At 34.7% G+C, this 26,848-nt stretch overlaps 1 protein-coding gene across 1 annotated transcript; it reads right to left on the bottom strand.

The window, feature by feature from the left end:
* Positions 1-4,712: 4,712 nt before the first annotated feature.
* Positions 4,713-23,671, bottom strand: MED27 (mediator complex subunit 27). Its single transcript, XM_089231707.1, has 8 exons — positions 23,376-23,671; positions 21,795-21,939; positions 18,746-18,876; positions 18,353-18,446; positions 17,921-18,028; positions 14,335-14,376; positions 12,285-12,362; positions 4,713-4,936 (listed from the first exon to the last, which is right to left on the bottom strand). The coding sequence occupies exons 1-8, from the start codon at positions 23,645-23,647 to the stop codon at positions 4,802-4,804; spliced, it is 1,005 nt and encodes a 334-aa protein (XP_089087833.1). The 5' UTR covers positions 23,648-23,671; the 3' UTR covers positions 4,713-4,801.
* Between the last annotated feature and the right edge of the window lie 3,177 nt (positions 23,672-26,848).

Consider the following 26,848-nt stretch of genomic DNA (forward strand, 5'->3'; position numbering starts at 1 on the left):
AATCAATTATGAATACTAACCGGTTATTATGCGTACTTACCAATGTGATAAATTTATCACTTTTACCAGCGAATATGCATACTACCCAAGCGTCTCGTTGGTAAATTTGATAAATACTTGAAATTTATCGCCTTTATCTGTGATTATGCATAATACCCTAGTGTAATTGGTGAATTTCACAAATGAAAAAAATTCCATGTGTCTGGTGTGTGTGATGAATATAGACGGATCCCGATATGATAACAAATTTTACGATCGTACCCTGATATAATGATACCATACATGGATGGATTATCTTGTACAGTATATCATATAATACGATTTATCATGTTTACCAACGACGCGACGCTTGCGTATTATGCTTAATCGCTGGTAAAAGTGCTAACTTTTTTAGTACTTATTAAATTTACCAACGACGCTTGGGTACTATGCATAATCACCGATAAAAGTGATAAATTTTGGGAAATTTATCGAACTTACCAAAATGCTTGGTAAGTGTGCATAATAACCGGTTACTATGTAAAATAAAAAACCGCATTTATCACATTTACCGTAACATATACATTTTTATTTCTTGTCAATCACCCAAATATTTTTTCTTCTCCCTCTTTCTCTCATCATTCAAACATTATTCTTTATTTTCTCGATTTTGTATGTATTTATTTTGAAGTTTTCAGCTTTTATATCCTCATTGATTCTAAGATCTTGAATATTATTTCCTGTCTAGTCGTTAGGGATCCTTTTCACTTTTTTCCGAATTTTAAGTTTTTTGCTCCGTACTTTTCGTACGTTTCATACGTTGTAACTTGCCAAATATAAATGGAATACCACAACACTAAAATTGCAACACGATATAAAAGTTCTACGTCCATCTTCGCTGGTTGCATTCAGTGTAATAATTGTGGAATCCGTGCTGATGTCAACAGCAGAATTCAACATGCTAAACACACGTTAATTGCCAAAATAGTCTTAATTGTTGGAAAACATTCGGTCAATTGTTCGAAATACTTTTAACTTATCCGAAGTAGATAGATTTTTTGAGAGGGGGAAATATCTAAATTTTTAATGAAAAGATAATAATGGTTGGAATCAGTCTTTCGCCTCTATCATTAAACAATTTGACTCGTACCCCACTCATTTCTCAGTAAAAAGAAAATATTTCAAGGGTACCGTAATCAAATCGGCCGAGTTCAAAAACAAAGAAACTCTTTGTTCTCCTAACTTTATCAAAAGTTATGATTTATGCAATTATATTCTCTGCTAACAATTATTATATTTTGCTTCGCAATTATATTTTACAATCATACATAATTGGTTCACATGATGTGCTCGTCAGAAAATTCCGCCGTAATGAGCACTGACTGATCGTGCCCCCGTCTCGAGTTACCATATTAAATATCTATGAGAGTAAAGCTTGTTCTAAAAACACCCGAAATGTTTCGATGTCAGTAATGAAGACAAGCAGAGGTCGAAGAAAATGAGAGAAGGAAAGAAAAAGGCTCTCTTGGAAAAGTAACTACAGAACGGAAGACGATGATGAGCATCGCGTGTTCATCCATCGTACCAAGTGAGCATTTTAAGACTTAATTAGACGCGAGATAAAGAAAAAAAGAACACTTTCAAAACAACGGAATTTTATTACCCCTGAAGACATAAACGGGAAGCGCATATCTGCAAATAAAGACTCGGAATGGTCCAGTGATTAGCTAAACTAGTGAGTGAGCCGCTGTACTTTAACAATCAGTTAAAAGAAACAAGATAACATAATTCATTGGAACAAATTAGACCTCTCTACCTAAAAACAAGCTAGTTTAATGTCTTTTGTACTAGGGGAAAACAAACAATTCCAACTTACCAATTAGAAATCATTATGTAATTAACAAAATAGTTTTTACGATTCGGAGTCTAACGAAGTCCTTACGAAAATCCAAATCATTTTGGAACATGAGGTATAAGCGAAAAAAAAACCGTTAAGTATTATATAGCAAAGCGTTTGCAGATTCTGTAAGGTAATAATTGCCGCATCACTGGATTTTCTCTCGGTAATTACGCAAACTATGCCTTGCAATTTTGTTTTATTTTTAGCTCAAGTAATTGTTTGTATTAACTTTTCTACTTCCTCCAGAGAGGAAAACCGAATGGTTAAAACTTCATAAAGTACAATTTTACTACACGTAAACATTTTAAATCACGAACCTTCGATTCGAGTGCTTAAGGAGCCCTGCTGTCAAGAATTGTCAATGCTAACAGAGGTAGCTTGCATAAGTTTGTCGATAGGCCTATAGATAGTTGCCGAGGATACCGAATCAGCTTATTAATTTTTTAACCTTCTTTCACAGTAAAACGCGCAGCCAGAGAGATGTGATGTAGCTTAAGTCAGTATTTCTCAACGATTTCGTACCCGATTTTCCCAAACTAGTTTAGATCGCAATCGCCTCGAACCGACTACTACTTTATTGGTGAATTATAAACAGCTGATTAATACGAATGAAATATATTCCATTATTGGGCTGTTAGATGTTGGTCTAGGATGTTTGCATCCTGACGTTTCACCCACATCTGCGGCAAACATCGTTATTGAACCTCCGAAACTGCTCACAACCAACAGATGTTGATGAAAGGTAAGGACGTGAATATTCTAGACCAGTGGTTCTTATACGTACTTTTGTTATCCGTGACTTCCCAAAATAGTTGTGTTTTATAATTTTCATTTATAAAAGAACCACTTCAAAGCATAAATAGGCACACAAATCAATATCCCCAGCTTTTCATTCCCCGCCCCCCAGAAGCTGTGACGCAACTTTGAGATGCACTGTCCTAGACCACGGACTAACAGCTAGGAAATCGAATATACATCATTAAACGCTGGCCACGAAAGCCCAATATTTCAACTGATTAATAAATTTTGCTTAATACACACAAATATTTGGCTAGCTATGAGGGTAACATTTTAATTTTGTATCCTAAAATTCCATTTTTTCTTATTTTGAACACAGTAATTTGAATTTTTAATTCTTAACTCTTCTTTTTGCTATCTTGCCCCGCAAATGTTGAGAATCATTGATATAAGTAAGCATAGTTAATGACAAAAGAGGTTCAGTGAATGTTTGTACTTGCACTCCCAATGGAAAAATTCCCTTACCTCAACTTATTTGAATTAAGTATGGATAGAGGCACACGGGCTCCCTGTGTCTTCCATACGACGATCAAAAATTAAAAGTACTGTATCCTTGAATATGTGTAAAATGATTAAAACATCGAAAGAAAATACATTTATATGTTATGTTAATCGATTTCAATCAATCAATGTCATTAAATTTTCGATTTATGTCAATCCATGTTTCTTGAAGGTTGGTAACCGAGAATTCTCCGGAGGAAATTCATTGTGGCCCTTCTCCAAAGGTCAATTCTGTGTACGTCCCCCACAAGTACAGGTATACTTTACTACTCTATAGCCACTGAGGCAACTTATCACATTATCACAGTTTTAAAGTAAAAGTATAAATGTACAAAACTGTGAAAATATCATAGATGATCATTTGAGAAAATAAATCCCCCCCCCCCCCAAAATGTGACTAAGTGATAGAAGTTCCTTGATTAAGTGATATCTAGAGAAACCTTTGAGCTATTTTTTGTTTACAGTTCAAACACAGAAAGCAAAAATCTAAGTCTCATTTACAAATTAAAAGCTGTTTGAGTCAATAAGCAAATTTTTATTTGAAGTACAAATGACTGAATACCAAGCAAAGATAATTCTGGATACCAAGTAAAAATAAATTTTTGCTTGGTATCCAGTCATTTGTACTTTGTACAATTAGCAGAGAGGTTCACTGTTTCGTTAAATGTTGATTCATTAACTTTGATTCTGAAACATAAGTTGAAAGAAGCTAACTGCTAGGAAAAGGATATGAAAACAAAAAAAAATACACATTGATTTATATACAGGGTGTCCACTCTTATCATCTAATAGTTATTTCCTGAACCGTTAGTTTTAGGGACACCTTTCTATTATAAAAAAATTTTCAAATGATGTCACACATCATCTTAAATGTTGTTCAAATATAAAAAATTACTTGATAAAAAAGTTACAGAATTTAAATTTTTATATGGTTCCCCTAACTTTCTTTTTATCAAATAACTTTTTTTCATTTGAACGGCATTTAAAATAATGGGAGACATCATTTAAAACATTTTTTTCTAATTTAAAGTTGTCTCTAAAACCAATGATTCAGGAAATAGCCATTAGATAACGATAAAAAGTGGACACCCTGCATATAAATCAATATGTATTTTTTAGTATAACTATTATAAACATTATATCTACAAAATACTGATTCCAATTTATATCAGTGATATGATGCAAATTGATTTTTAAAGCATGGAATGCCTTTGAAGAGTGGTCATTACGAAATATAATGCTGCTGATCAGTTTTTTCTCATATTTTCTCTGTAACCACAAAACTTATATGCATGCCCAAATATATGTATAAAAAGTTTAATATTTAACATAATTTGACTCCTGTTTTTTTCCAATATTATCATACAATGTATTTTTTGTACGAATCATTTTTCAACAGCATTTATAATTTATAGTGCAGAAAAAGCATGTGTGATGAAAAAATTAAAATATATTTGCTTCAAACCATAAAGATTTCCTGAGAAAAATATTTTGAAATTGCAAAGCAAATTTTAATTAAATCAACAACAAAATCTTGAATGAAAAAGTAAAAAAAAAAATCATTAAACATATTTATTTAAAAAAATAATTTATATACAAATAATAGTCTCCATTCACAATAAGTTAAGGCCTGCAAGCTTCATGATAAACATCCAGATTTCGCACATCTCGCCACGTGGGAGGCATATTATTGTGCAAGCGATTGCCACATCTTCGGCAAGGTGCAGTAAATAATGTATGATAACTCCGCAACCACGTCTGTGACAAAAAGAAAATGTTCAAGTTTAAAATATGAAATAAAAAAAAAATGCAGTAGACTCAATAATCCAGCCTGTCCAGTAAAACTGTGTTCTCTCCCCTGGACTACTTTTTCCCAGTAAAAACATATGCATATAAACCACAATATATATGCAACCACATATGAGTATGTTTCCCAAATACACAGACAATATAAAAGCATGAAGACAAATGGGAAAAAAATCTGTTACCTAGCCTTGAGGGACTATATACCTGCTATAAAGATCTCATTTATGAGGGTTGTTGACTACTTGCAGATGTAGAGAAATGGAAAATGCCACCACATGTCTCTGCTGCTCAGAGGAAAACAATACCAAACAATGTTCTGTATTATACCCACCCATCGCATCTATAAAGTTCAGTCTTTGCTACAATTTGATTCTGTCTCCTTCATTTGTGATAGTGTTTTGTCTCTGCATCTCTGTAGTTTTTCTTGTAATTGCAATATTGTTGCAGTCAAAACAAAAGAATAAGGCATTAACTCTCGTTCAAAAAAAATTATACCAATTAAAAAAGCTTAATCAAATTTAAAGCTATTATATTGATTAAAACGCCAAGTTTTTTTACTTCAATCGAATAATGCAGTTACCAGGCATTATTTCTTTCTTCTTTTTTTGAAAAAGAAATGTGCAAGCGATTGCCACATCTTCGGCAAGATGCAGCTGTAGTGGTCGAGTAGTCATAGTGACAGACTTGCATCGCGAGGATCCACGTTCGAACCCCACAGGCGCCACAGTGGTGGTCAGCTGAAGTTGGTTTTCTGTGGTGTCCAACTTCAAGGCACGAATGCGAGCCGATCTCCCCATTAAAAAGTCTCGCCACAGAGAGCACTAGGCCTAAAATGTTACAAATATTTAATCATGACACTTCACTCCCAATTTGAAGCATAGATGGCAGCACTGAAATATCAAACACAACACTAGCTACACACTCAGACTGTTAGGTGCACTCACTTTGTCCCAGCCTCTGTCACGAAGCTGGGCTGGAAGAGATCTCGGCAACGGGATAAGTCAGGTGGCAGAGCCCCTGGTATTCATTCATTCATTCATTCATTCAGCAAGGAGCAGATTTATTATGCAAACTCATTCCAGGAAATTGAGTTTCCTGAATGAGGAATTTTTGAAATGTTTTCTGAACAGTTTTCTGTTTTGTTTTGTTTTTTAATTTCTGAATGTTTCAAATTTATAAAACAAACAATACTCTAAATTTATATTTCAAGACTGGTTCTTTTTGGCTTTATATAGTGTTTTACTAATAAAAATCTGGCATACTGTAGTTTAAATAATTTGAATGCATTGTTTTTCGAAGACCCTCCAGTAATCTGGCGTTTTCGTCTAATCCAGCATAGCCCTGGTCTGATTCGTGCAGGATTATCAAAAGTCTTCTACTGTATTTACAATCGAAGGGTCTGGGAAAATGATTTCAGTCCAAAAAAATCAATTAATATTTTTGCAGTTTTTTATAGCTCAAAACTGTCTCTTTTGACCACATAAAACACCAGAAGCAAAAATGCTTTCAGTCCGCTGTAATAAAGGAAGAAAGATACGGCATAGGGGGGGAAGAATGGTTTTAGTCACAGTGCACAGATGGGAAAATGATCAGAGTCCACCACATGTGCAGTAGAAAAGGAATTTGTAACATGTGCAGAAAACAATACCAGATTTCCAAAGAAACACTTTCTTTTCCATCTCCTGAAAAATTTAGTTTTATGGACTGAAAAATTTTTTTCCATCGACCCTTCAATTATTTACTCGATCAATTATTTTTATTATGAACATTTGACCTCATTAACCATGCAGCGATACACAATGATCACAGAGTTACAATTTTGGTATCCCTAATAATTACAGTTAAAACTTATATTGAAGACAAAGTAGCTTAATGAAATTACACAAATGATTCAAACTCAAAAAATCATCTATGTACTACAATACAGAAAAATTAAAAACAATTCTCAATAAACTCCTTTGAATTCCTGCAAGATTTGATGATAAATTTTGCTGCAAGTGAAAAACATAGGTGCCAATTCAGACTTGAAAAATTGGTCGTTTATCCCATGATGACACATTCTGCATCAAAGAAAACATGCCAAACAAATAAAAGGGTATATTTTTTGAAATTGCGGAAATTTTGAAAAGGCGGGGATTTTTTTGAAATTGCAATGGGTGACCATATATAAATCCCGTTTTTCTGTGAAGCATTTTTCCCTGTCCTGATTTTTTTTTAGCAATAATTACCTACTTTGCTTACTTTAACCATCATATTTGATGACTATTACCGATTTTTCTTACTTGAAATCCTGATTCCCCATATTTTTCCTGAGGAAATGGGTCAGCCTGAAATTGCAAGGACTGGAAGAGTATTTTCCTTAGGGATTTTCCATTCAAACAAAGCTCAATTTGAGGACTTTTGGGATTTTTCTATGAAGATAAGAAAAATCAGAAGAATTAGATTTCCAACCAGAAGATCTAAGATTTAAGTTATAAGGCTGAAAAATTGGAAGGCTTCCGGATAAATCGGAAGAATTGGCACCTATGGAACAACGTTAAGGATTTAAAAAAATCTAATCAATTCAGTGAAAAATCATTATTTCCATTATACACACAGTTACATATACATGAATTCTTGCAAATCTCAAAACAAAATAAGAAAAGATGAACCAAACAGTTTATCATGAAAAGCAGATTCAAAATAATACAGTGAAACCTCCCATACCAAACATTCCATGCAAGAGGCCATCCCTGTTAATGGACACTTTTAATTACGTCCACAGGACTCAATGCATTTCACTATCCATTAAAGTTTACTTATAATCCAAGACTAAGTTTGTTTCTTTGAAATATATGGATAGCATGCTGGCGTGGATTGCAAGAGGACTGAGATTCCCGCTGGAGAGAGACCAGTACTCTTTTCTTTCTGAGTTTCCCTCTGCATGAAATCCTGAAACAAACTTTTTTTTCTCTCTATGTTTATCAGGGTCCTCCCACCCTGACTTTTTATCAACTTTAGCAAGTTGTAGCTAAATGAGAGAGAACCTTAGCCAAATTATTGACGAGTCATAAAATGTGAATTCTAAAACAACTGTATCAAATAGCCGATTCGACCATCAAGAGGTTTAAATGGACACTCATGATTTGGCAAATTTGATCTTTTATTTATTTGCAAAATGAAATATTTGTCACGATTTGGCACAGTGCCAATCAGCAGCGTGAGCACCGATGTTTATATTAATCACAGATTAATACCAAAATATTTAAACTAATCTCTGCTCAAATATTTACATTCATGTCTGGGCTGGACAAATCTGTTGCCCGAAATGCCCAGGGCATGCAAAAATTCTCACTGGCCATGAATTTTTTTAAATCACTTCCCAATGTGGACACAAAAAACAAAAACTTGAAACACTTTTGTCTTTTTATTATGATTATCAGTGGTGATGTGTTACTCCAACATTCCTTATTTTTGCCATTGTAACTAGATCTTAGACCTTAGACTAATTTTTATGTCCAAGAATTATGTCACTCTCCACTATCCATACAAAGGTTTCAACAGCTAGTTGATGTGAAGCTCTTTGTATCAGCCAGCTGTTGAAACATTTGTAATTTTTATGTTACTGAAAAGACAAGGCTAGGATGAGCCATTTTCAACTCGCCACAATAACTGTATGTGTGCGTAATAAGGCATATATGGATTTTTTTTATGGCATATAATACACCAGTGCCCAGAAAGTTTACTAGGGTGTCCCTAGAAATATAAATGAAAAAAATAAAATGGGAATGTTATTGGAACATTTCCTAATTGAAGCATGTTTCCATTACCAGTTGAGAAAAAAAGCTTGGATAAGGATGTTTCCTGGAAACGCTGTATAATAAGGTTTTTTGATGGTAACTCTTAAGTAATTGCTCTTCAGTAGCTCTAGTAGTCATTATCATTTAATTTTCAGCTAGGACTTTGTTAGGTGGTTACGATGAACTATGTAGTCAATGCATTTTAATCTATTTCAATTTTTACGGTTCTTAGTATTTTGGAAAAAATATAGTAGTAAAAAATATTCTGATAAAAGGTGATAAGACATCATATGAGAATAGGAAAAACTGTTCTGTTTTTCATTATATCGACAGTCACTGTAGTAATAAAGCAGATTCAAATAATGATATATATTAAAAATTTGTGTATTTGTTATGATTTTTTGTTGAAGAGTGAATCACTATTAAATTAAGCTAGTTTGTGCATTCTTTTTAACAATGAAAAATAATTTTTACAATGAAATGAGTAAATCCTGTAATAATATCTTGTAATATTTTTCGAGCAAAGGTAAAACATTCATTCTCAGGCATGTATATTTTTGGAAAAATTTGTCCAGTCCTTAGATTTTCACTGCATTTTACCCATTACATTGATTTTATCTTGGTATGTTTCTGTATGATTTTATGCTGCAGTTAAATACTATCAATTCTGTGTTTTATATACGATAGTTCATATTTTAACTCCTTTTACCACTGTAATCCAAAATACTAAATCAAACATGACTTGCATACTTCTGATTTCATTACTGATTTGCATAGAAGTATGACTTGCATACTTCTTGTCAGTTAAAACTCATTCTACATATCAGAATGCTGTGGTCTGCCTTCATTAGGTTGTTAATAGCTCTCTGCAGGTTGTATTTTTTTTTTTCATAATAAGCATGTTAAATTCATATAGAAATAGTTTTAAATTTACAAGATTTAAAACACCATAAAATTATTACAATTACATATATGTGACCAAATATTTTAAAGCTGAAAAAAAACAGGTCAGACATAAAAGGGAAACTAAGGATTTTTCGAGAGTGTGAATCATATGACGTTTTTTTCTAACATTTCAATATTTTTCCATAATTTTAGCCATTCTGCCTTTTTCAAAATGCCTTTTTCAATGAAGCCAACTTGAATTTTTATTCTTCACTGATAAAAAGGAATGAAATTATTTTCCAAACTTATAAACTATACATGTGATAATTGTGACTATAAATATGAATATTAATTTCACATTTCATTCTTTTCAATTTTTATCAATAAACTTGATCAGGGAATTGATGGGATTATTAGCAAATTTGTGGATGACATTAAATTAATAGGTGTCATTGGGAATCAAAGCAATAGGGGAGCTGCTCCAGGCCGACTTAATTAAGATTGCAGCATGGACAAATGACCTTCATGGAGCATGACCTTCAGTGTTGACAAGTACATGGTCGCTCATTTTGGTTAGAACAACCCACGATGCACTTACGAGCTAAATGGAAAAACTGTTTCAGATGCAGCTAAACTCACCTATTTGGAAATTTTCATTGATGAGCGGCTTAGGTTTTCTTAACATTGTTCCACGGTGGTCAAAAAAGCAAATAGAATGCTTGGGAAGCTTAATTTTTTCAAAAGGTCTTTCTGCGTTCGCCCAGTTACCCTTACACTTTTTTCGAGGCTTAGGGTCTCCAAAATAGTATGGCATTCCCCAGGCCAGGATGAACTATCTTCAGAAAGATATAGATTTGATTGAAGTGGTGCAAAGAAGAGCTGCTAGAGCACTGGCAGGTATGCAAGCCTTAACATACGAAAAAAGACAACTCATTGAATATGTTTTCTCTTTGGAACAACGTGGGTGTCATGGAGATATGATTAAAGTATTTAATATGATAATGAAATATCCTTATGTGGTTTTTCAAATGCTTCGACTTGGAGACACCAGTTTCGATTTGTTAGGGATAATTCTAGGTTGTTGTGAAGCAGGGAGTTTTTCTCCAACAGGGTTTTAAATGCATGGAATAGCTATCTTCTGACATCGTGAATTCCCCCATAGACATCTTCCAGAAAAAACATAATAAGATAGGCGGGAGTAATTGAGGAACTATCCATATTTTAAAAATGACAACCATATTTTTATGGGTAGATATTTTAGTTGTTTAGTTACTTTTTCTGGCTTATTATTTTTGCGTAGAAAGATAAGTAGATTTATGCTACGACAACCATAATTTTATGAGTTTTTTTTTGCAGTGAAACTTCGATAGTGACATAAGAGTGAATTTCTGTGAGAGATAGGAAATTCATCACAAAAACGTAAATGCTCTATTTTTTCTCAAATTGTGTGATGAAGGGCCGAGAAGCAGATGGGTTGTGGTGGTGGAGGATATCAATACAGGTTCGGCAGTGTAAGAAAATGAAGTTTGGGGGTGGGGGGGGAGTTGGTTTGGACGTTTTGTGTCGGAAAAAAAGCAGTTTATTACATTTCCCTACTCCTCATGCACTCCTCTGGCCACACGAGTATGTTTCACACGCGAACGCACGTTTTGTGACATCGTGGTGCCAGCTCCTAATTAGCTGCACTGTCATAATGCTATTTCTTTTATTATGAATAAATTTATATTCAATTATATTGATATCAGGTTATTTTATCACGCGTGCAAGCTGTTTTTAATGCATTTTAAACTTTACTTGTCATAATTTATATTATATTGGCATATTTATAATAAATACAAATTTTCAAAAATTTGTGAATCTAGTCATGTCAAACCTAGAAGTTTCACTTTTATCATGCAAGATTCTCACACAGATTTTTTCTAATACTTTTTATTTATATTTCACTTTTTTCTAACCACCTGGTTGGGCAATTTTTTTTAAAATATAATAAATGTGTGATAAGCACATATTCCCAAGAGATCATCACGATCTGTCCAGGAAATTTTGCCTGTTGTGGTTTCTAATTTTGTATTTGTATTTGAAAAACATTTTTTTTCATAAAATCCATTTTAATATACTGTGATTTGCAGTATCAATTCATTCCTTGCCATTCAACGGTTTTTTTTCAGCAATTTCAGCAATTATTGGCCACTTTGCACACTTTAGGGATCATTTTTGGTGATAATTGACGATTTCGCATGATTAGAATCATAACTCCTCATATTTTTCTTGAGGGAATATTATGAGCCAATTGGTTGGCCAAAACTGCTAAGACTGAGGGTTTTTCTTTAGGGAGTTTTCATTTGTGTTGAAGAACAATTTTGGGATTTTTTTATAAATATATGAACAATTAGAAGAATCTGGTTTCCGATCAGAAGATTCTAATAAGGCTGAAAAATTGGAAGGCTTGCAGGTAAATTGGAAGCATTGGTACCTATGAAATTATATACAAATTGGGATCTTATTTCCTCTTGGGGGGGGGGGGGTTCTTTTGATGAACCAAGCTGAACATTTTCGCTGAGTGCTTATCCCTTTACAATTATTAAGCTTAATGAAAAATTCAGAGGAAAAACTACAAGAAAATAAAAAGTAAATACCATGAATGATTTGACAGCCAAATCAGGAAGATGGGGAGAATAAAAATGCAGCATGGCAGCATTAGCATGATCAGTCACCTGAATGAAAAAAAAATGTATAAAAATCTGTTTAGTTTAATAGTGAACTCATTTCATTAATTTAATTAAATTGAACTTCAGGTACATAATAATATCAAATATACATTATCATTCTAAATTTTAATTCACTTGCAAAAACATATTAAAAAATATGTATAAAAAAACTCGAAACTTTGTTATGAATTAATTCAAGAATTCAAGCAAAAGCTATTTGGGTACTATCATTTAAATGAGAAAAATAATTTAAAAATTAACCAATTTGCATCCATAAGAATACTAATCTACAAATGACAAGTATCCCTTATCTCTGGAATAATCAGCTTGTACAAACTTGTTTTCTTATAGATGCACAGTGTGTGGTACAATATGTAAAAACTTTTTCTTTATAGATGCACAGTGTTACAGGACAGGTAGAATATTTAAAAAGAGAGAATAAAAATGAGTAAAATAAGTATTTGCATCAAATTCAATATCTTCTTCACAAGGTTTTCACAACCAATTATCAACTGACAGAGAAATTCTTAGGGCAAAAGACTATCCTCAGTTTTGAATTGCATGAAATGTTCTGAAGAATTTTTTTTTCTTTAAACGTTTCCCATACACTAGTGGTTGGTATCATCAGGAGGTATCGCAACTTGATACTAAATATCGAGATTTGCTTTTAGCTGGAAATCAAAGACTTTTCAACTGCTAACCGACCAACTATCACAGCCTGTGCTTACGCTTTTTAATCCTGTCAGGCACTGCTTGTTCTGATTTTTTGATTTATTTTTGATTGATTTGTGCTGCTTGTTTACTGGTTTTCTTGAAAGAAGTGAAGATGCCGCTGACAGGGCATCAACAATTTAATATTCACTACGGCTAATTTTGTAGAAAGATAAGCAGATTTTACTGTTTATTATCATAAGTTATGTGATGGCATAGAAAAAGTTGCAGTAAGTTTTTTTTGTTTAAAATGAAGCCGTAATGTTTAATACTTAGTACTTTAGCACTTAATTTGTCACCAGCAAGTCCGGTGGGTTTTTATGGATAAACTAATTCTTGCTTGAGCCTTGCTAGATATTAAACATTGATTTCATTGTTTTATGATGGTCAAGTGATTAACATGACTGTTGGTGTTCATGATGGCCCTCTCAGTTGAATTTGGATAATTTGACATCTAATGACTTATTCTTTTTACCCGACTGCATGCTTCACAAAAATCAGTGATTCAAGGATTTGTTGTCACTATATAATCCTGTGCTTCACAGAAATCAATGTTGGTTTTCTTCCTGCCTACCTTGCTTCATGGTGTTTCTAGTTCAACAACCTCTAATGACTGAATGACATGTGCAGAGTTAATGTGCTCAACAGACTAATTGACTAGTGTGTTCAGCAGGCCAACAGAGTTATATCAATGTGAATGAGGACATCCAAATTTCTAGTGAGAAAGTTCTATTTATTCATGAGCCATTTCAAAATATGAAATGATTGATGTTCAACTTTTTGTTAAAATTTGATCAGAAATGTTCCAAGCTAAATAAAAAAAAATTAATTGATAATTGTAAAATTTAACACTCCCAGGGGTTCTCAAACTTTTTCCACCTGCGGCAACCCTTTTGCTAATCAATGCTTATTGGTGGTTCCCCAGAGCAGTTTAACAAAGAATCTCTTCCAAAAACCTTAGTCAGGGTGTCACAATGCAGTTTGAAATAACTGGCTTATAGTGAAAAATTGCATTTGCTTCTTTTCATTTTGTTGTCTGTCAAATACTGTCTGTTTGGAATACTAAATTAGCATCCGGCAGTGTATGTTTCAGTACAATGGCGACCGCTGGTGTTGGGGAAACATTTAGAGAAATTAATGCATACCGATGACTGTCTTTTGCTCTGAGAGAATTTCTGTTTATTATCATAAGTTATTGCAACTTTTTTCTATGCCATCATATAAGTTTTTTTTTTTTTTTTTGTTTTACAAAAGAAAGTAAAGTTACCTTTTGGAACACTTTATACCTAGATCCAGACCACATGTCTAACTAAAAAAAATAAAAAATAATGAAGTCTCAACACCTAGTAAATCCTTCCTCAATACACTGTTAAAAATAAATGTTTGCTACATTCATTTGAATATCATAATTAGGATTGGATTCTGGCTTTAAATACAGGGTGTAACATAATTCCCTCTGGGGCTTGGAAAGGCAGTATTCAAAAAACTATTACGTATTGCGAAAAATTTCATACCAATACATAAAGAATCAGTTTTTAATTATGGAATCCAATTGTAGATGGCAGCACTGTGACAGTACAGTGTACATTTTATATGGAACACCAAATTCAAGCACCACTAAACAAGACAATTCATGCATGGTATAGCAAGTTTAATAAAATTGGATGCCTCCATCATGCCCCCTTCAAGATGGGGGCTCCTCACACATTTTCTTGGAGACATGAGTGAATACTTAAATGCTGAACTTCCTCTTCGTTAGATTGAATGTGCTTCACAAGATGATAATCCTCTTCCATAGTCCTCACACTCACCTGATTTAACCCTTGTCATTTCTTTTTTTATGGGGTCGTATCACAGATCATATATCTATATGACAAGTGATTTAATAGAATTTTGAGAAAGAATTACATATGCATCTGCCAGCATTGACCGTGAGATATTGGGATGAGTATAACAAGAACTTGATTTCAGAATTGAAGTGTGCTACCTCCCCAAGGGTGCACATATTGAACACATAAAAAGCTTATACATTACTTGAAGTGATTCTTTACATGGTGGTATGCATTTTTTTTGCTGTATTTGTAATAGTTTTTTTTTTAGTTTTACCTTTTCAAACCACGGAGGGAATTATGTTACACCCTGTAGTTAAAGAACTTTAAAGATCTGTAAGGTCATAACCTTAGCACAGCCTAATATGCTTATATCATTTGTCTGTCATAATTTTTTTTTATCAAATCTGCTTACATTCACAAACTCACACACACATCAACAGGGACAGACAAATCCAAGATAACAGGTTACCATAGAGACTTCTACTACTACTTAACTGCACATGCACCTCGTACATATTCTTCTAAGGAACTTCTAATGAATCGGTACTTGCCGGAATATGTGTACAGATGTTGTGAACTTAACATGAAGAAGTTTGTATCTGTGTACTGCTTGTTATGTGTAGTATACTGCCATCAATTTTTCTAACCATGAGTGAAGTGTAATGATTGAATAATTGTACATTGTGGGCCTGCTGCTTTCTGTGTCGAGACTTTTCAATGAATAGATTGGCTTGTATTTGTGCCTTGAAGTTGGGAACCACATCCTCATCGATACTAATGTATTGGTACCTAAAATTTCATATTTTTGATTACTAGCTGAGGCAAAAGAAATATGCTTGGCTCAAAAAATATTTGGTTGGCAATTAGATTTTTTCTCTATTTGTCTATCCCTGTTAATTAAATTTCAATACAGGTGTCCCTCACTTTAAGCAGGAAAAAGAAAATCTAACTGAATCAAATTTCAAGTCTTAAAACCTCATTCAGCTTTTTTATTTCTGTGCTCAAGAAAACTTGAACAATATTGTTAGAGACGAGACTAGTAGTATGTACCAGATTTAATAGCAGAAAGTTGCTATTCTAGTTCTTATTCTAGTTTCAACAGCATCACAACATAAAAGATTGGTGCCAATATATTTGTTTTTGTGTATGACAATAAAAGGAGGAAAGAAGAACTCCTCAAATGCATATAACACTTCTTTCCTTCTAACAACAGTAATTACTCAAATATGAACAATATTTAAATCGAGACTTTCTGGATGTTATGCTGAGGTGAAACTGAAATGAAAATTTGGTATTCTTTCTGAAGGTTCACCTCAGCGCAATATCTAGAAAGGCTCTTGAGTTGATGTGTTATAGACAAAAAAAAAACTATATCTATTGATAACTTTGTTCTGAGAAGATAGTAAATCTCTAGGTTCATCGCTTTTATTGAAAACTAGCTTACCCGTCGCGCGTTGCTGCGATCTCAGAAGAAAGGAAATTCAAGGAAATGAAAAAAAAAAAACAACTATGCCAGAAACCTTCGCAGGAGTGTACTCAACAACTTCCCAAAGTTTCATGGCGATCGGATGAATGGTGTAGTAATGCTACTACACAATGAGGTGAGCAGGGAAAGGGTTAAATTTGGGATAAAAAGAATGCGAAGTTCATCCTGAAGTTTTCTAAAATTGTGTAAAAACTTGAAGATTATGCAAATTCATACATTTGAAAGGTCCAGGGGAAAAATGACTTTACAGCAATTTTTTCGAAAATGAGATGGCAGTGCCATCTTGTATATAGCTTTCAAGGAATACTATTCCCCCCTGTATTCCTTTTTTTGGGTAGGGCAACTTTAAAGCGATAAAGTTTCAGTATACTGGGGAAAAACAACTTTACTAAATGCATTCAGGGAAAAAACAGCTTGACTGAACCTGATCTCTGGTGGTTTCTAGGGAAAACCCCTTATCAACGAGATTATCTCAGCGTCATTTATCTGTGTTTCCCTTTGTGTAGTAGCATTTACGTTTTACATTGTTAAATTTTTTGAGGTAGTTTTATTGTTGCAAATGATGGACAGTGTATGAATTTTTGCTATTTGTGCACAGGAGAAAATTAAAGTTTCACCATCCCCCCTTACTATTTGGTGATATAAAAGCAGCGCTTCCATAATATAAAAGGGATTTTTCTTATGAGGGGTCATTCTTACAAGGAATGTGACCGACACATGAGTCTTGTTTCACACGCTGAAACACCAGGTGACTGGAGGGAAATGAGCTCTTGCAGATCAAACCCATTCCCTTTTGAAGTAATTAGATGCAGCAGTGACGAATTTGAATTTCAAACTTGGGCTGAACACTTGGCATCATTCTTTCTACCAAAATGCCCTTTCCCAACAAAACCAGTTTGAATGTTGAAAATTGTGTTTTTTTTTCTTATTTCACCTATCTTCATCTGATTTCATCTACCACAAGCCTTCGTTTTTTGGTTAATACATATCTGCACTAATTAGGCCACAATTTTTTTTAAAAAATTCACCAGAAAGAAATCTACTACCACAGAGTTTGTACCATAAACCTGTTCATATACCCAGGGCCATTTTAAGAGCATCATGGGCCCCCGGGTCAAGTGATTTTTCCGAAGGCCCTACCTCACAAATTCTCAAAACCCCTCTTCTCTTGAGGCCCTTCTTGATAGAATTCTATGAAAACATTTTATGTCAAGTCTGCTATCAAAATAATAATAGAAACAATGACAGAGGCTAAGAAAAAAAAAATCAAATTGAATTAACAAATCTATCAGCATGATCAATGACACTGCTTGGCCAACTGATGCAGAGGGCAGTTATGTGCATACACTAAACCAGAAGAGAAATGATATACCTCTTCTACTTTCTTTATCCAAAAAAAGAAATTCTCACACTTTTAGGCCCTCTTTCACAAAAGATAAAAATCTATCGTAACTAATTTGAAAACAAATCATAAGAAAAGAACACTCAGAAAATGAAGATTATACAAATCAAATTGAAAAGTCATTGCTTCATACCTTCCCATTGTCATCATAGAACTCCTCGTTGAATCCTTTCACAATCACCCATTCGATGATCAACCCTCTCAAAATGACGAGAGCTTTCAAGGTCCTCTGCAATGTTATCTGGAAATTGAACATACAATATTCAAACAATATTTTTTTTTAAATCAACAACTTCGGAACAATACAAGATGAAATGTTAAGGGAATATATTACCGGGGAAAAAAATAATATGAAGGGAGGAAAGAAAAATTTCAATTGAATCAAGCATTTGACAAGAAACTATTTTTCAATATTGGCACACCATGCACCAATTAGCAAGATATCATATCCAGAACATGGAACTTTTATATATGAAGACCTAGTTATATAAATTTTTAATCAGAAAAAAACTACTTTTTCAAACTGATTATTATTATTTTTTTTAATTTAACAGGTAAAACCTACCAGCAAAACTGCAGATGACCCACATGGTCTCAAAACTTGAATTGACATGTCAGCAAATGATCTTGTCAATTGAGATGTAACAGCATCGACATTTCTGAAATATACAAGAGCAGATTTTTCAGAGATGAAATAGAAACACGGTTAAACTTCTCCACAACGGCCGCTCACTTACTTTTGTCCCCTAACACAGTGGAGTGTCAGTTAATGGATAGTACCTAAAATACTACATACATTGAGGTATTAGTACAATACAAAACCTCAATACATTGAGGCCCATAGACATAATTCAAAAAGTGTTCTTTAACAAGAGGTGCCTGCTAATGGAGAGTTCTGTTTAGGGAGATTCCACTGTATTACTTAAATGTGACAGGAAATGGGAAAAAAAATTCTTACTGAGGTGGGATGTTATGTCCAGTTGGCTGAGGGCGACGTATTCTCTTGGCAGCAAGCAGAGAGCTTATGTTCGATCGCTTCAGAGAATTTTGAGTGAGGATAGCTGAAGCATGATTACCATGCTCAAAAACCTAAAATGAAAAAAATAATAATAATAAAAGTGACCTTTTCAATTTTTCCACCCTGAATAAAGTTTGATTTACACATACACACTACTTCAAAAACCATTATACGTATGATAAATAGCTGTAATAATGAAATATTTATCAGCCTACACCCCTGGCTAAAAACCAGTAATATATAATGGCACATTCTGGAATAATTTTTAAAAAACAATATAAGGAAGGAAAAACAAACACAGTTTGAAATATATTTTGTCTTAAATAATTTGTATTTCCTTTAGAAATATTCATTTGAAGGGGAAAAAAATCATTTGCCCAAGCATCGTGCCTATTACTTAACCATACATGCACCTCATACACATTCTACGCTAACTACTGCAAAATCAGCATCACTGGATGCAATTAAGAGCTTTATAAGAAATGCATTAAAAAATTATTAATACAGCAACTTCTCGCTTATGCATCGTGCTAGAAAACAAGAAAAAAAAAGGATGCATAAGTGTGAGAGAGAAGCATATAAGAGAAATTTTAAAAAAAAAGCACTTTAAAAATATACATACACACAGGCAAAGCTTGTTATAATGACTCCCCTCATTTCTCTCATCAAAAAAGGATGTTATATTGGGTGGTCATTATATTAAAAGAAAACATATAGGTAGGTTGTTATTTGAAAACACTTGGGACTTACTTATCCTACCGGCCATTGTAACGAAATGGTTGCCATAACGTGGGGATTGTTAACTAGCGTCAACTGTATAACATGAAAATTGGTAAATTCAAGTACATTGCAGTAATGCATAGGTATTGGCTTTATTTAAAAAAATATAAGATAATATTTCATCTTAAAAATCACACAAACATATTACTGCATTATGGCATGCATTGCTCCATCTATACTTTTTTAAAGTAATTTTTTCATGAACAGAAGATAGAGGAAACTGATTTTCTCAAGCTAATGAAACTGGACAAAAAAGTCTATCATTATTTTATAAAAAAATCCTGTTGCAGTTAAAAGTGTTTTCTGGCTTATGGCCTTTGAATTAGGCAAATCACATTTTCAATTGTTCCGAACTGTCTTCTTCAATGGTGGCACTATCACTACTCATGATGCCATGTATGCACAGATCACGACAAGTTTTATATCAAATAAACATAGGCCTACTTTTGACACTGAAAAAACATTGAGACATTTACATTGTGAACCACATTTATAATATTCAATTAGACATTCACATTTAAATAATTTTGAAACCATTTGAATTAAACTTAAAAACAGGCATTTAATATTTGATTTGTGCTGTGAATATAAATTAATTAATTAATTGTTTCACAAATGTAAAAGAATAGATTATATATATATCATAATGCCACACACACACAAACAAATTGACTCATCAAAGGCTGGTCACCCCATGCTCCTTTGCAGCCAGGGGCAGCCAACAGGAACTAAATATTAAATTTTCAATATTTTAAAGGGGTTCCTTGCTCAATAATCATTAGCATCCCAAAACCCAGGCTACTTAACTCACGAAAAGCAGCAAAAAGAGTGAGTGTAACTAAGAGATACTTCTTTACGTTACAAAAAAACTCTATTCTGACTGGTTAATAGAACCATGGGAATGAAATGATATCTATATTTATGCTTCAATGTCTGGGTGCCATTTGGTATACACTAAATCGTATTGCACCAGTTTTAATCATGTAGATTGTACTGTAGAGCTAGACATGGCCAGGCTCTTTCCCATGGGTGATATAAGCACATTACCCCAAGGTGTTGGACCATGCTGGAGAAAACTGAGTGTGCTGGGCTAGAAAGCGGAAATGCCAAGCTCCAATCTCCCTGTTAAAAAGTCTCGCCACAGAGAGCAACAGTCCTACAACGATAAATCATTCAATCATAACACTTCACGCATAGTTAGAAAAACTGGTGGTAGATGGCAGCACTACACATAACAAGCATTACAGAGAGACAAAAAAAACTTCACGTCAGGTTTCACTACACGTACATGCACATTCCCGCATGTACCGATTCGTTGGGGGTTCCGGGGGGGTGTGTGGGCAGGGTGCATGTGTGGTGTAGCAGTAGTAGGTATAGGGCCTCTAAAAAATGGCTAGGGGATCCATGATGTTCTTAAGTCAGCCACCTCGTTGGGCAATTTGCCTGTTGTGGCGTTGTATTTATATTTGTATCGTTTGTCAGCCATTTCAATCATAAATAATGTTTTTCTTAGACTTTTCTAGGGCATAACTCCTTCTCATGTTGAAAGACACACTGCAATGAAACAATACCCTTTTTTGCACCTTAGATTCTAATCTAGCAATAACAAAATGCACATAATGTTAGGAGTTAATGCAGATTTTCTAGTTGCCATAGCAACCTGACTTGTATGTAGGAAAAATAATGTCCTGCTGTATGTAGGAAAATGTTTTTAAAAATTATCTACAGTGTCGTCGTGATACATGAGCTTGAAAATTGTTTTATATAAATTGAATAAAATTAAATAAAATTTTAGCATTGAATAAAATTGCAAAATAATCAGCACTCATTTTTATAAACTCAGTGAACTTGGACAATTATTACTTTATAAATGGTGGAAGAAGTTCAGAGAAATGTAATTCAGTCGAATCCCATTATAATAAATCTCAAGAGACCAGAAAAATCACTTCATAATATCGAAATTTCATTATAAAGGAATTCCAAATTTTTACATTGTTCCTACGTAAAACGTACCTGGGGAAAATTTTTCGTTAAAACAAGATTTTCACTATAGCAGTATTTGTTAAAACGGGAATGGACTGCACTGTTTAGTACTAGAGGACTAGTTTGTATGAAGGTCAATAGTAAATTGGAGGTTCATAAAATTCAGTGGTGACTCTATAAACTTCAATGGTATTAACTGGCTTGATTTATCTTGTAATTATCTCACCTTATCAAACCATCGATATGACTTGACTAGATCTGTATACAATGGAGTCTTTTCATAAGCAGGATCTTGGCATATCAAGCCAGAATTACCAAGATTCAAAGGCGTAGTCGTGGATCCCAAAAGAGTGCAGGCTGTTTCCAATTCCCTAATTCAAGTGAAAATATCAAAGAAATAAAACAACTTTGCTAATGTTGACAAATGATAATCAAATTTTACTCATCACTATCGTAATGTAATGAATTTGAACAAGTTGTAAAAGGACTGTATACTGTAGACCCACAGCAAGAGATCAACAAATCAACGTACAATTCACTAACACTATCCTCATGATCACCTCGGATATCTGATGTTTTACCATTAATTTGAAACCATTATCGAGAAAACTGGCGATCTTCCGATACGCCATTTCAATCTGAACATTCCAGCCGTCAGCATAGGCGGAGATAGACTTGGAAGTCTGGGTGGGCACGATGATGATGTTAATTCATATATACATTAGATCAGTCGACTCCACCTTTGATGCTGTCCCCTCCCCCGTATCTTCGCCCATGGCCGTCAGACAAAAAAAGACTTACACAAGTGGTGAGGTGGGGCCATTTTGACCTCACAGAAGCTTTCACCAATGATATAGAGCAGTGATTCCCAACGTGGGCGTTAACGCCCCCCCTGGAGTGGCAGCAGCTATGGGTATAACATAGGATCCTATGGGTTAGATTGCGTTGGGGGCGATGGGAGGAAAAAATTTCTGAAAAAGTGGGTGATGGGACAAAAAAGGTTGGGAAACTATAATACAGAGGGAAGAAAAAGTAGAAAAACATCATAAATTAGTCAAACGACTAGATTGAAAGGTACTAAAAATAAGATGGTCCAGATGCATTTCTTTCTCGGACGGGGGGGGGGGGGGGTGACAAGATGAAGAATTGTGGGACACATAACGCCAGTCAAGGCGTTAAGGTGAGGGTGTTCAACCTTCAGGAAAATGCGACCTCTCCATTAATTTGAAAACATGCTGCGAGCCATTTCATTAAGTGATCTGGAGCAATGCCTTAGTTCAATCGTGGTCTGTAAATGTACTGCCGGTGACTTAAGTGATCTGGTAATATACCACATGACGCTTGAGTGATCTGGAACTGCACTATGTGTTATTTAACTAGAACTGTGCAGCAGATCACTGAAAGTGGTCTGTAAATGTGCCGCGGTCACTCAAGTGACTCGTAAAAGTGCCGCGGGCTACTTAAGTGACGTGGAACTGCACCGTGGATCACTTAAGTGATCCAGGAATGTGCGGCTTAGTTCATCTTAACACAATTAGGTTTCATGTCACAGGCCACATCAGATGACTCCGAGGCAAGGGCGTAGCCAGGGGGGGGGGGGGACTTGGGGGTCTGGTCCCCCCCCCCGAAATGTGAGAAAATGACCGAAAAAAGGGAAAAAGATGGCCAAATCCATTGTTCTGTCACTTTGGTCCCCCCCCCGAACGAAATTTCTGGCTACGCCCCTGCTCCGAGGGCTACATTCGGCCCGTGGGCCATGGGTTGAACATGTATGCTTTAAGGAATCTAGTTAAAATTAAAGCCTCACCGAAGCCTGGAACTGACACTAGTGAGCGAAGATTGGAAGTCTTGAAAGAAAAGTTTCTCTTTGCCTTCGTCGCCATGAGCATCGGTCAATCCGTTGCCCAAGAACTTGAAGAGTTCTCCGACGCTGCTCCTCAGAGCCCTCGTCGATTTCAAGCCGGCCTGCAAGGCCTCCAAGTTTATAGCCCCGATGTCCACCATGTTGCTCTTGAATAAAGCCATGGGATCCGGTAAACTCCGATTCCCATAACTACGCGGGGAACCGTAGGACGCCATGAACTTTGTTTACATGCGACGGACGATGATGCTGATGATGATGGCAACTCTCTGACGTACGTTGATCACTTTCTTGCCCCCCCCCCCCGCAACCTTTAAATACCTGCACACCCAAACAAAAACTTCTCCAAATAATTTTCATTTATTTTTTGACATTACTAATGCGTGAGAATAGTTTTTTTGAAACAAATCCCATGAAATACTCCGACATACGAAAAAAATTGATGTATTGGACTTGTGCTGCCATCTGTTCATACAAAATTGCATATCTAGTTTCGTATTCTTATTTGACTATCAGAGATGGCAGCAGATTCTTAATGTGAATTAAATATTTAGGGTTACCAGTTTCAAAACTGAGGAAGGAGGACACCTTCACCCTTGATCGCGCAAATGTCACTTTTTCTAACTTTCACAACAGATGGCGACACCGCACAAAAAAAATACCGACAAACCAGTCACGACCCAGGCTCTGTCCCTCCCCAAAAAAATACCAACACTAATTTTTCCCAACTAAAACAGAAGCCAGACCCGTTATTTGGTATTTGGGGGAGGGGTCAGAGAGTGGCAATTGTGCCCCCCCCCCCAGCTTTGAAAAATACACTAGAAATGGTGTATATACACCATTTCTAGTGTATTTTTAGTGTATTTCTTCAATATGCATACATTGAGCAGATATTCTTTGCCCCCCCCCCCCCGGAAAAAGTTGAAATGATGGCCTGACAGAAGCTATAAAAAAATTAGCAAATATTGTTCCCACCGTTTGGACAATTTCATCGCTTTGAAGGCAAAGCAAGAAGTTTACTTTTGGCAAAAACCTTGTGTTTAGTTGCATTCATTGACATTTCTGAAAGCTTCCATACCCTTCTTAAGCTCTACCCTAAACACCGAAACCCTGCCCACTTCAGCACAGGGCAATAGCTGTTCTTGAACCAATGGTATTCTCAAAATGGGTGCTGTGGTTTTCTTCTTCCAGAGCTGTGTCTTTTTTATATTACCCAAGAGAAAGTGGCACCGTGCGTAGAATAGCATATTCCCAGCTAGGAGGCAACATAGGTACTGATATTCTCGGAATATTGGCAGCGATTGGCCTATAAACATTTGTGCGGGGGGAAAAACACACACAAACACTCATATCAATGAAAAGATATATGTTCAGAGGAAAAAACATTCCCAGAAAAAAAATCCAGAATCCTGAAGAGGACAAAAAGGTGAATTTTCTAAAACGTGGGAAGACGCTCGAAATGACAAAAAAAGGAAGACAGCTTTTCTTTAGGTTACCAGATTCGAAAACTGCAAAAGAACGATGCCTATGTGCACCCTTTTTAATGTCCATTTTGAATGGAAAAGGTAACACACACAGCTCTCCTCCATAAGCTATAATGAAATATAAAGGTTTTACAAAAGTTCTTTTATAAAATCATGAAAACTGATGACAAAAGACACCTGTACACACACTTTTTTCAAGTTTTATAAAAGACCTTTTCTAAAGCTTTTATGGTGCAATCACTACCTTAAAATAGATGTCGTGGTTTTTCCTCTTCCAGAGCTGTTTTTCAGATTGTCTTTTCCATATTATCCTGGAGCAAGCTGGGCCATGGTTAGAATGGTAAGCCGGGTAGAATAGCAACATTTGACATCATCTTAGAGGCACTTAGGTTCTTGTATTTTGGGAATTCCGACAGTGAATGATCAAAGCTTGTAAACATGTATAAAAACACACAAACACTCATGTCAATGAAGAGGTGTTTCAGAATGTAGAAAAAAAAATCCCCCCCCCCCCGGGGAAAAAAAAAAAGAAAAATCACAGTAATCTGAAAAGGACAAAACTGTAAACTTCTTAAAATGTATACAGGAGATACTTGAAATGACATCAAAAAGGACACTTGGTAACACTATATTGTTCAAAACAATAGGATTACCAGATTCGAAACTCTGAAATGAGGACATGCTCATGCCCATTTGTCAATGACTCATTTACACAGTGACACCATCTGTTGCCACTATGCTGAAAAAAACAAACAAATTTTCTAACCAAAACCAGAGCTGCTACTCCAATTCTTTTCGGCTTTTGATCATCAGACCTACCATGGTTGATAAATTCATCTGTTATGCTTGAAAATTACAAATTAATTTTTTCCACCTAATCTTGAGTTTAAGCAAATGTCAATGCACTTTTTGTTATAAAAATTGCTTAAGTTTTCTTTTACCCAAAACAGAAATACTTTTTTGTTCATCAATAATGCCATCACGAGACCTACTACCTGCTCTAATTGCCTTATTTCTCTTATCCCTATAAGTTTCAAATCACTTTTTATCTTTTCAACCTAATCAATCTTCAGTTCAAGCAAATGTTGACATATATTTATCTGTCATAAAGAAATAAAGCTAACTGACCCCCTAACCATGATCTTACATCCTGAAATAGAATGGGATCTTTGGTAAGACCCCAGGCCAGATTTTTCACAGGTCCCCCTATAGTAAATATATAGTGTGAAAAAATAAAAAAATGACGAGAATTGTCCCAGACGATAGAGCTAGAGGCCTGTCAGCTCAACCCTTGTGGGGAGGGGGGGGGGGCACATGAACTAAACATCCAAAAGAAATTGTGAATTACAATATTTTATGCTATCAAAACACAGTGTACTGTGCATTTGAACTAGTAATAATATTCTCAAAACAAATGTGATGAGTTTTCTTCTTTCCAGATCTGTTTTTGGACTAAGCTATGATGATAGAATAACATTTGTCATGATTAAAGGCAACTTGGGGTCTCGTTTTTTGGGGAATTTAAACAGTGATTAGTCAAAGCTTGTGAGATATAAAATATATAAACACACAATTATGAAGAGATTGCAGTTCAATTTTTTTTTCTTTAGAAAAAAAAGGGAGAAAAATTCCAGAACCCGGAAAATATGAGAACAAAACAGTGAAATTTCTCAAATTTATGAAGATACTTAAAAGGACAAAGAGAATAAGGATATCTAATGACCCTTAAAAACAAGTGGGTCCCAAACTGGAAGTCTTATTAATGAGTTAGAAGGGATGTTGCAGGAGAATTTCCAAAATAAAAACATTTGAAAGCACATTTTGAAAACCACTGCAATATGCCATTGAAGCACTTCAAACAAAAATTTTGCTTTTTTACTTGATATTCATTTTTTTAAAATTCATTCTTCCATTTTCCACTGCTTGCATATTTAA

This window comes from Pholcus phalangioides, unplaced genomic scaffold (genome assembly GCF_987345545.1).
Source record: "Pholcus phalangioides strain wild (caught in Gottingen) unplaced genomic scaffold, Ppha-v1.0 ptg000004l_1, whole genome shotgun sequence".
Taxonomy (NCBI): domain Eukaryota; kingdom Metazoa; phylum Arthropoda; class Arachnida; order Araneae; family Pholcidae; genus Pholcus; species Pholcus phalangioides.

Bases quoted from the DNA above. Each gene is read 5' to 3' on its own strand.
- MED27 (XM_089231707.1), bottom strand. From the start codon at position 23,647: ATGGCGTCCTACGGTTCCCCGCGTAGTTATGGGAATCGGAGTTTACCG. The intron at 21,940-23,375 runs GTGAGGCTTTAA...CACTTGAATTAG, and splicing joins AGTGTCAGTTCCAGGCTTCG to GGAATTGGAAACAGCCTGCA. The intron at 12,363-14,334 runs GTAACTTTACTT...TTTTTCATTCAG, and splicing joins GGTATAAAGTGTTCCAAAAG to GTGACTGATCATGCTAATGC.